Source organism: Trachymyrmex cornetzi, unplaced genomic scaffold, assembly GCF_001594075.2.
Source record: "Trachymyrmex cornetzi isolate Tcor2-1 unplaced genomic scaffold, Tcor1.1 scaffold299, whole genome shotgun sequence".
Lineage (NCBI taxonomy): Eukaryota > Metazoa > Arthropoda > Insecta > Hymenoptera > Formicidae > Trachymyrmex > Trachymyrmex cornetzi.
In genome coordinates, this window is record NW_017297680.1 from 108,054 (window position 1) to 120,302 (window position 12,249).

The 12,249-nt window shown below is 29.1% G+C and overlaps 1 protein-coding gene across 1 annotated transcript in view; it reads right to left on the reverse strand.

The window, feature by feature from the left end:
- LOC108762345 (uncharacterized) overlaps positions 1-8,565 on the reverse strand; it is an 11,068-nt gene extending 2,503 nt beyond the window's left edge. The window contains exons 1-8 of the mRNA XM_018509303.1: positions 8,443-8,565; positions 7,924-8,154; positions 7,607-7,720; positions 6,829-6,902; positions 1,993-2,338; positions 1,480-1,710; positions 1,206-1,319; positions 300-455 (exon numbers count right to left, since the gene is read on the reverse strand). Coding sequence (XP_018364805.1) covers positions 300-455; positions 1,206-1,319; positions 1,480-1,710; positions 1,993-2,338; positions 6,829-6,902; positions 7,607-7,720; positions 7,924-8,154; positions 8,443-8,565 — 1,389 coding nt within the window. The remainder of the gene's footprint in view (positions 1-299; positions 456-1,205; positions 1,320-1,479; positions 1,711-1,992; positions 2,339-6,828; positions 6,903-7,606; positions 7,721-7,923; positions 8,155-8,442) is intronic.
- Positions 8,566-12,249: the final 3,684 nt, after the last annotated feature.

The window sequence follows — 12,249 nt, forward strand, 5'->3', positions numbered from 1 at the left end:
CCCCCCCCCCCCCCCAGCTACGCCACTGCTCATATATATAATTCACTTTGAATTATTTAGGCATTGAAACATCTAACTTCGACCGTTATAGGTTTGAATATACTTACTTATTGTTAGTATTTAATTTCATTACAGTCTTAATAAAATTATTTATTATTGTAATTGATAACATTATTTTACTTTATTTTAAAAAGAACAAGCATACTTTATATTTATAGATAATTATAAATAAAATAATCATTTGTGCAAAATCTATACTAAAAGGATATACGTATAAAGTAAATATGAAACAGACTTACACTAGTAAATCGTTCCAAGGATAAAGTCATTATCTTTCCAACTGTAATTGTTAACTCATTTTGCGACCTCATTATCAAAAACAATATAATTCGATTGGTTCTATAATCTGATTCGTACCAGAGGGAAGCGTAGGCAGCATCTCCGATGCTTTTACTCTATTAAATAATCATTCTAATATAACATTTATATATGTACAGATTGTTAATTGGCAAATATCTTTAGGAAGAAAGATGAGAAAACATATTTCAGATGAAAGTGAAACGGTTTTGTGGGAGATGTTTATTTTAGTCACGTTTGCGTTTTTTCATATAGGTATCAAAACGATATAAAGGTTACTCTACTTTTCTAAATGGAATTATATGATTTTTTATTTAATAATATAATTTCTCTAATTATTCTGTATATGAAAATATTAAAATGTAAATATAAATAAAACCATTAGCTTATAAGATATTTTATACCATATTCTGGCATACATTGACATAAAATATTAAATATTTCATACACTACATTTTAATAACCGTAAACTAATATTTTCATGAACAAAATAATTTAAAAAATAATATTTCGTAGAGAAATTATTTAAAAAGTGGGGGTGACCTTCATATCTTTTTAATCTACCCACCTATAAAAAAACAACGTGAATAAAATTCGTCCTCTCGAAATAGTTCAACTTTTATCTGAAACACTTTGTACGTATCTTACGTTTTTTCAAGACATTTGTCTGGGATAATTGAAATGGGATTCTGTATATAAATGTGGCTGTGTATATATATATATATATGTGTGTGTGTGTGTGTGTGTGTGTGTGTGTGTGTGTGTGTGTGTGTGTGTGTGTGTGTATACAAACAATTATATAATAATATTATAATATCGTGATTAATATAATCGTTCTGATGTCTAACCTTAGCGCTCAAGTATTCTCCAGCAAAGCAAAATACAAATGCTTCCATATTCATGACGAAGTAATATAAAAGAACACTAATTATATTTTTTAAAACGTCAGGTCTACCGATGGACTGGAATATTGAGAAACATTGTAAGAGCAACGGAAAGGTAACAAAATGCTGACTAATTAAATGTGCACAAAATAGTTCTCCTTCATTCTACAAATTCAACAGCGGTTCCTATAGTGTATATTACTCTTTACTGTGATTTAAACAAAATTATAATACTTACCGCGACAATTGTAGAACCTAAGCAGCAGATAATTAGTGTATCCGATACGAAGAGTACCATCGCGATATACGAATACAGACGTTCAATATGTTCTAAGAAGGTAATGATTTTCTGATGTTTTTTTATTACTTCATTTACCGTGAAATGACTCGAGCTGTCCTTGTCTTTCTTCGGAACAATTCCCTTCAAATTCTCACGCAGAATATCGATTTGACCGCCTATATGCAATATCTAAAATGTATATATTCTTCTGAACTACTGTGCTAATCAATGTTGAGAAAAAATGTTTTAATGCATAAATTTAATTAATACCGTACAAAATATTTTAAAATTCAAAAAGCAGCATATGACAGAATGGCCTATATATTATTTTTTATAATAGGGGCAATAATCAAACATTCAATCAATAAATTAATTTTAATTGATCACAAATTATTAAAATATCAAGATATTAATTTTATGAATAATAAAAATAATACATAGAACAATATCTACTTACATAATAGAACTTACCAGATTTATGAGTAAAGCATTGAATAAACCCATAACGATGGAACACAGCAATAAATGAAGAAATTGGATAATTATGACAGATCCATATACAAATCTTTGATTAGTGTCAAATGGCAGATCCATCTCTACAATGAGCAACAGTGTGGAAACATTGGAAGCATTGCCATCCATGTGTTTTACAAAGATCTTGGTGCTAAAAAGAATTACAGCTGTCGAATAAAGAATCACCGTCATGTTAACGAAGCGTTCTGACAGTTTAGCATTGTATGTCGCAAATATACTGAATTTTGTACTGGAACGCTTTTCCCAGTCAATCGCCATGATAGTTAATATGTTATTGAATGTTCTACAAATAGTTTTATTGGTTATAATCATGATAACTGCCACAATGAAGCATTATACAAATCATCGATGAAAAATGTATCGTTATATAATAACTGTCGAAATGTGTGTCCATTTGTCTTTTATTTTTGCATATAATAATTTGTTTAATACAGTAATTGTTTTTAGTTCTTTTAACGTTTGCAATTGCCGAATAAATCACTTTACAATCCAAAGTGATAATCGTTGAAGTAAGACGTAATTAATGCTAAATTTATTTAATTAATTTAATTCCGATAAATTAAATAATGTTTAAAAGAAATTTTTCACTGATAGTATACTTATACTATGTGTCTCACCACTGCGTATCTCACCGCTGTTTAGACCAAAAAACGATGAGTACAATAAAAAATCTCGTCATCGTCACTGCTAAATTTATAATCATTATTAAGTCGAAAAGCTCCATCAAATGAAAATGTTTTACAATGTATCGATATTGACCAATTTGCTCGAATACGGTCAAAATAGTCCAGAACAGTCTACGTAACAAAACGAGCGACGTGTTCGGCCAAATACCAAAGATACGAAACATAATTTCTGTAGCTGGACTAACAGTATTCTTTACTTTCATATTTATATTATTATTGCTATCTTATTATTTTGCACTTGTTAATATCGAATCCGGTAAGAGAATAAAAAAACAGGGGTATTACGAAAAACACTTGATCGATCGTACGATGTAGTGTCTTTGTACAAACCGAGAGCTTGAAAGAGAATGAGAGTGGAGGACACCCTCCCACGAGTCATAGCTTATTAAATATTTCGATCGCAATGAGGAAAATGGTGTGTATATTATCGATAAATAAAGAAATTTCCGGATGATCGACCTTCTCCCTCTGGAATTCTTGGGCGAAACGTCGGTGTAGCTCATAATGCATTCTTTTTTTTTTTAAATTCAAGCAAGAACAGTTAGCATCACGCATTCACAGGACGTTAAACTGTGCTCGGTGACCGTAAGAAAAGTTTTGTATATCCGTGAATAAGGGAGAAAGAGGGTGGAGTAAGTTTTTCTTTTCTGAGAATTTATTTCCTCTATATTGGAAGAGAGATATTCTTCCTCGCGCATTATGTAAGTGCGGCTAGTGTGCACGCGTTCACAATTCATTCTTTCGAAATATGTAAATCGCATAATTTTTTAAGAAGCTCTGATGCACTTCAGATACAGATTGCGTGCAATGATCGTGAATAAGTAAATCAGAAGCAGGAGATGGAGAACGAAGTGCTGAGTAAAGTTGTATTTTCCAATAGCAACGGCGTTCATGACAAAAAGCATGGTACTTATAAGCTATATATAAACAATATCGTAAAATGCAAAGAGCTTATGTTAAACTTCAATAAAAGAACAATATAAATTAATCGAGCTCTTAATATATCAAAAACAATATTACAAGATCAATAAGCAACTAAGAGCTAGTACACTGTTGTTATTAATGTAAGTTATAATTCTCCTTTATTCTAAATAGCTTTATATATTTTCAATAACTTTGCTGTAGAAAAGACTGGAGTAATTGCAATTTTTTAAGAAAAAAGGTTAACCCTAGTATGATATTATTATTTTTGGTTATCTTCCCGCTAACACTAAAGTTTATGAAATTTTACAACTTTATCACGTTATATCTCTCGACTGAATACGTATTTTTTTAGTTCAAAACTTGTGAAATCTATACCTCGAAGTCAGACAAAGACAGATAAATATGAATCAATTAAATAATATTTTATTTTTAATTAATTATGATGCTTCAAAGAAATTTTATTGGAAAAATTTTCATTAAATGACTACTTTGGATAAATTATTTTCAAACTTTTAAATTTAATGTTCAAGCAAAAACCCGTAGGATTTTTTTAGTTGACCCTTTGGACTAACAAAAAAAAAATAGTGCGATATGAATTGCTCAAAAAAGTATAATTATTTAAACTATCGAAAGTCGAAATTTTTGGAGAATTTGCATATTTTAAGTTTACCATTAATAAATACAATTTTATTATTTGAACAATATAAAGAGTAATATTATAAGTAGATAAAGGTTGTACATGTATAAATATTATTATAGTATGTATGATTAAGTTTATTAGTATTTAATTTAGAGGATGATACAACACTCGCTCTAAAGCGATAAATCCGCCCCGGCCGAGCAATCTCCGAAGACTGACAAAAATTATAAAACTTCTACTATTTATTATATTGAAATATAATTTTTTTAGTTCTACATTTTTTCATGTACTTACTTTTATACTATCCGCGAAACTCAGTAAACATATATTTAATAAAAAATAAAGGGGTACCCAGAACATCGATAAGCTAATCATGCATGTGGGTCCCTAGTACCGTCTTTGAATTTTTGTGCATTCTCATATTGAGAATAACGTAAATAAAAATACCCTTGCAGGCTTATCATATCTATGGACAGTTAAAGTTTCTTTTCAACCTCAATTCGGGTCTTCAAATTATATTATAAAAAAGTTATAGCAATGTAAAAAATCGCATAGAGTACGTTTTACCCATGAATACCATACTAGGATTAAATAAAGCCAATAATTATCTTTTATTTATAGAATTCTTTAGTTTTATTCCATTATAAATATAGATCTATATAATTACGAAAGTGTAAACAGAAACAGAAAGTTTAAGATATTTTTTTCCTCCTCTGTCCCATTTCTTTTTTTCTTTCTTTCTTTCTTTGTTTCATGACAGGATAACATAATAACAACAAATTACAAGACTTAAAAATGCAAAATGCCGTGCACACAGCAAGTACATAATGTTTAAATGAAGTATCGCTAGAAAATAAAAGGAACATCGTCGGAAATCATAAAATGCGAACAATGTTATATGTGAGAGAGGAAAGCAGCACGTAATTGTATTGTTCGACTTAATTTTTTAATAAACATTGTGTATTTTAGATTATTGATCTATCGCCTGATAGTCTAATTTATTCTTATTTTCCACTAATGCATATATATGCGTGCAAGTGTAATATATGAAAGAAAATGATAATACTGCAACAGTTTTTGTTAATATTAATTTATGTGCAAATTTTCTAATAACTAAACAATAACTATTAATAACAACTGTTAACGTTAATTAGAAGTTTAATGTAAATTGACTGTAGCTTTAACACATCGCAAGTAGGACGGATATATAGGAGCCTGAAGCTTTTACAATCTGTAAAAATATTATTTGATTATTATAAAATACCAAAATGTACATACGTAAAAATTAAATATTTAAATTTAAATTAAATATTTAAATTGAATATTTATGTAAAAAATGATTTGTTTAACATTTGGCTTATTTTAATATGTTACAATGTAAATATTATAAGAAATATTATTTCTTATTAATCAATATACATATTAAAAAAATATAGAATAGAGATAGAGCGGGGTTAGTCGAGGCAAAATGTAATATGCAAATATCTTTATAACCGAAAAATATATGGATATTTTTATATGCTTGTGTTAGACGGCGTGGGAGCAGAGATTACTGCATTAAATACACTACTCTTGAACAGTGCATCTTACAGAAAAATGTTTCAGAGAAAAGTTTCATGGTTTGGAGGGGGACATAAGATGGTGCTATTGGTTTGATCTTGAAAAGTTGTTTGTAGGTCACGTAAAGGTCATTAATTTCTTAAATAGAATCCCATACATTTTGTTGCATATTCTTATAGCTTACCATAAGAGTTTTTCTAAACACTATAATTAAGTTCATTTTCATTAAGTACTTCCCATGTTATAAGGCAAGTTACAGCACCGCCGGAATTAGCATTACCCAAGGTATCCGACGGCTAAAACCTCTTGAATATTTCTCAGGATCATGACCTGGATAATATTTGTCAAGATCAAGGTGGAGGTTGTTCCTCTTATTTTCATTTTTACATTAAAAATTACATTTCTACGTAAAAATAAAAATAAGAGATATTTTAATAAAATAGAACCTCCAATGGTCTTAATCTTGACAAATATTATTCAAGTAAAGGTCATCATCCTGAACAACATTCAAGAGATATTAACTGTCGATCGGACATCTTGAACTGTATCTTTGAAGTCTTATAACTCGAAAAGTATTTAATGAAAAATAATTTCATTATAGTGTTTTGGAAAGCTTCCGAGGCAAGCTACAAAAATATGTAATGAAATATATGGGATTCCATTATGAAATCGATGCTGACCTTTACGTGACATTCAAACAACTTTCCAAGATCAAACTAAAAGTACCTTCTTACGTCACCCTCTAAACCATATAACTATTGTCTGAAACATTTGTTTTTTAATGCACTATTTAGGAGATATTTTAGTGCGTCAATTAAAATGATACACTCTGTACGTCTATGTAATAGAAAGTATTTGATAATAATATTTTACATATATTTTAAAAATAGAAGACACACTTTTTATATGTATAGATGATTATGGATAAAATAATCATTTGTGCACAAACTGTGTTAAAAAAACAATATAATTCGATTGGTTCTAGAACCTGATTCGTACCAAAGGGAAGCGTAGGCAGCATCTCCGATGCTTTTACTCTATTAAATAATTATCCTTGTAATATTTATACATGTACAGATTGTTAATTAGCAAATATTTTCAAAAATTTGTAAGATACGAAAAAATTTTTCAGGTGAAAGTGAAACGGTTTCGTGGGAAATGTATTTTAGTCATCACGTTTGTTTTTTTTTTTTTAATAACGATATTAAGAAGATATGAAGGTTACTCTATTTTTTTAATTAGAGTTAAATGATTTTTTTTTAATAATATAATTTGTATAATTATTCTATATATATAAAAATATTAAAACAGAAATAAAAAAAAACCATTAGTTTATAAGATATTTTATACCACATTCTGACATATAATGACATAAAATTTTAAATGTTTCGTATGTTACTTTTTAATAATTGTAAATTAATACCTCTATGAATAGAAAAATTGTAGAAAGATTATGTAAAAAAATTATTTAAAAAATAAGGATGACTTTCATATCTTTTTGACCTACTCACCTATAAAAAACAATATGAACAAAAAATACGTCTCCTTGAAACAGTCCCACCTTCATCTGAGATATTTTTTACGTATGTTACGTAATTCTCAAAACATTTGTCTTAGATAATTAAAATGGGATTCTGTATATGTGTGTCTGTGTATATGTATGTTTATATACAAACAATTATATAATAATATTATAATGTCGTGATTAATATAATTGTCCTAATTAATAATCTAGTCTAACCTTAGCGCTTAAGTATTCTCCAGCAAAACAAAATACGAATGCTTCCATATTCATGACAAGGTAAAATAAGAGAATCCTAATTATATTTTTCAAGACGTCGGGTCGACCGATTGACTGGAATATTAAGAAATATTCTAAGAGCAACGGAAAGATAACAAAATACTGAATAATTAAAAGCACGAAATTGTACTCTTTTATTCTGCAAATTCAGCAACGGTTCATACAGTATACATTGCTCTTCATCGTTGAATTGAACAACATTATAATAAATAATACATGATTCATTAAGACTGTATATGTGAAATTATAGTACTTACCGCGACAATTGTAAAACCTAAGCAGCAAATAATCAGAGTATCAGATACAAAGAGCACCATCGCAATATATGAATACAGATCTTCGATATGCTCTGAAAAGATAATGATTTTCTGATGTTCCTTGATTACTTCTTTTACCATAAAATGACTCGAACTGTCTTTCTCTTTCTTCGGAAAAATTCCCATCAAACTCTCACGAAGAATATCGATTTGACCGCCTATATGCAATATCTAAAATGTACGTTCTTCTTAACTATCATGCTTATGGATGTTGAGAAAAAAATATTTTAATGCATAAATTTAATTAATGCCGTACAAAATATTTTAAAATTTAAGAAACAGCATAAGTCATAATGGTCTATATATATATTGTTTTTGATAATATGAACAATAATCAAATATTTCATGAATAAGAATTGATATTAATTGATGACAGATTATTAAAATATCAAGAAATTAATATTATGAATAGTAAAAATAACACATAAAAACGATATCTACTTACACAATAAAACTTACCAGATTTATGAGTAAGGCATTGAATAAACCGATTGCGTCGGCACACAACAGCAAATGAAGAAATTGAATAATTATAACCGATTCATATACAAATCTTTGACTAGTGTCAAATGGTAGATCCATCTCTAGAATGAGCAATCGTGTGGAAACATTGGAAGCATTACCGCCATCCATGTGTTTTACAAAGATCTTGGTGCTAAAAAGAATTACAGCTGTCGAATAAAGAATCACCGTCATGTTAACGAAGCGTTCTGACAGTTTAGCATTGTATGTCGCAAATATACTGAATTTTGTACTGGAACGCTTTTCCCAGTCAATCGCCATCATCGTTAATATCTTACTGAGTGTTCTACAAATAGTTTTATTGGTTATAATCATGATAACACAGCCACAATGAAGCATTATGCAAATCATCGATGAAAAATTTATCGTTATGCAATAACTTCCGGATGTCCATTTATCCTTTACCTTTGCATATAATTTGTTTATTATGGCAATTGTTTTTAATTCTGTTAAGGTTTGTAATTGCCGAATAAATTAATTTACCATTTAAATTGGTAATTGTTGAATGAATATATATTAAGTTGATATTAAATTTATTTAATTAACTTAATGTAAATAAATTGTGTAATTAAACATAATTAAATAGTATTTAAAATAAATTTTTCACTGATAATGCTTATAATATGTGTCTCACCGCTGCGTATCTCACCGCTGTTTATACCAAAAAATGACTAGTGTAATAAAAAATCTCGTATACGGCACTGCTGAACTCAGAACTGTTATTATCTCGAAAAACTCCATCAAATGGAAATGTTTTACGATATATCGATATTGAACAATTTGCTCGAATACGATCGAAATAGTCCAAATCAGTCTACGTAACAAAACGAACGACGCGTTCGGCCAAATACCAAAGATACGAAACAAAATTTCGGTTGCTGGGCTAACAGTATTCTTTACTTTCATATTTCTGTTTATTACTTTTTTATTATTTTACACTGTTAATATGCATCTAATCCGGCAAGAGAATTTAGAAAAAAAACACAGTGTTACGGAAAATACTTGTTCGATCGTACGATGTTTACGATGTAGTGTCTTTGTACAAACTGAGAGCTTGAAAGAGGAGAGTGGAGGGCACCATCCCACGGGTCATGGTTTATTAAATATTTTGATTGCAACGTGTACAGATTGCGTGTAGGTTGTCGATAAAGAAAGAAATTTCCGGATGATCGACCCTCTCCCTCTCAAATTCTTGGGCAAAACGGTGTAGCTCGCAATGCATTATTTTCTTTAAAAATTCAAGCAACAGATAGCAACACGCGAACGTTCACAGGACATTAAACTGTGTTTGGTGATCGTAAGAAAAGTTTTGTATATCCGTGAATAAGGGAGACTTTTTTGAGGAAGAGGGTGGAAGAAACGAATATTTTTCTCTTTCCAAATTTTATTTCCTCAATATTGAATGATATTCTTCCTCGCGCATTATGTAAGTGCGGCTAGTATGCACGCGCTAGCAATTTATTCTCCTGAAATATGTAAATCGCATTATTTTAGACGGAACTCTGATGCATGTCAGATTCAGGTTGCACAATGATTGTGAAAAAGTAAGTCAGAAGTAGGAAACAGAAAACGAAGTGGTGGTGAAGTTTCATATTCCAGTAGCAATGGCGTTACTCGCAAACGACAAGCATAATACTTATGTGCTATATCATAAGCTAGCTATATTATAAGCTAGCCCGGATCTACAATAGATTTTTAAGCCTTAAGCCGTAAGAAATGGACGAATCACAATCGATTATTCTTCTCGCATTCGGCTGTAATTGGTTAATTTCTTATGACTTAAGTCTTAAATCACCTATTGTAGATCCGGACTAAAGAATCGTAAAATGCAAAGAGCTTATGTTAATCTTCGATAAAAGATTGTAATAATATATGTTATAATGGCATTTCAACACATTACAAAAATGTAAAGTAATATCTATTTATGCTAGTAGAGCATTTGTTAAGTAATTATTATTATCGATATTTTAAGCGTGAAAGAAAAATTAATCGATTTAATTATATCAGAAATAAATGGTATATTATTTATAATACTATATTAGTAATCATTTCTTTAATACTATTACTAAGTTTTTTTATTATATATTTTATAATTTTATACTGTGGATAGAGTGTATATATTATAATACTAGAGGAAAGTAGGAGAATTGCGAACACGTGGTAAACACAAACGATATTATTGCAGTATATTCTAGTTGTGATAACTTATTTCTTCAATGACAATCCGATATACGGCTAGTGCTGTACTGTAACTCGTGATCATAGAATGTTCACGCTTCTCGAAGTAAACCACTAAGGTAAACGTCTCAATGATCGGACATGTATCTATTTGTCCGGACACTTACACATAATTTATTATTATTAATCTCAAATTATCTTTTTATCACAATATTATAATTTAGTTATATTTAAAAATTACAATTAAATTATAATATTATATTTAAAAAAACATTTGAGGAGAGATTAATAATAATAAATTTTATTTAAGTGTGTGTCCGGACATAGATACATGTCCGGTCACTGGGACGTTTATCTTATACATTTTCGATAACTTTGCTGTAGAGAAGAATGAAGAAAATTGCAGATGTTTTGTGTTTAAGGAAAATTTAAATAAAGTCAATAATTATTTATTACTTACATTGTGGAAATTTTTTGTTAAAGAATATTGTCTTTACCCTGTAATAATCAATTTTTATATATTATTAATATAAAATAATTTTAAATTAAAAAAATAAAAACTCGATATTACTTTCGTGGCGACGGGAAATTTCATATGACTGTTTTTTTTTTTTTAATTATTGTTGCTGTCGAAGGAAATTTATTCCATCCTCAGCATAAGCGCCCGAACGAAGAGAAAGTTGATATATTAAAGTTACCACTTTTGGACACTTTTACGCGAAGACTATAGATTGTTGTGGCCGTCGTGCAAAGACTGATAATTATAGCATTCGAAACACTGTGATCGATTAGCCATATTCGTTGTTGTGTGCATGCTGAACAAATCTTTCGAATTTTGTTTTATTTAATCCGTGGCTATTATAATATATCGCGAAACTTTTTATATAAAAAAAAATAAATTTTGAATAACTTTATGAAATAAGTTCAAGCCATTTAGAGTTATTATTTGATACTGTATTGCACAAAAAAAGCGATATAGAGAATAATTAGGTTAACTCATTGATGATTCCAGAAGAGAATCAGTTTAAATAGCAACAGGCTGTATGCTAAAGAGTTGCTCAAATTATTCATCAAATCCATTAGCTCATTGCGTTGATGCGGTGAAGAAATATGAAATAAACGTACCGATATCATAACGACAATTAATTTCGCGAACCAGAACAATTTATGCGAAATGATTTACAACATGTCGATTTAGATGTTATATTAAGATTCAAATTACGAATTTTATAGAGAAACATTTTGTACTCGTAACAGTTATTTTCGTAAAATTGTGAGGAAAAAAATTTACTATCAATGATTTTATAAGACATCGAATATATCGGATTTGCCTTGTTTCCTTAATTTTACGAAAAATATTGTTATATATAATTCACTGAAGAACGCAAAAGCGTATTTACAATTAACCGGAAACAATTAATCATTAAATGTTTTCTTGAAAGCAGGCATAAAATAACACACTTAAGACATACTTTAAAATATATAGATGTGGATTTAACTCCATAGATGTTAAATATAATTCTCAATATACGATGAGATCTACATAAACACTACACGGAAGAGAAT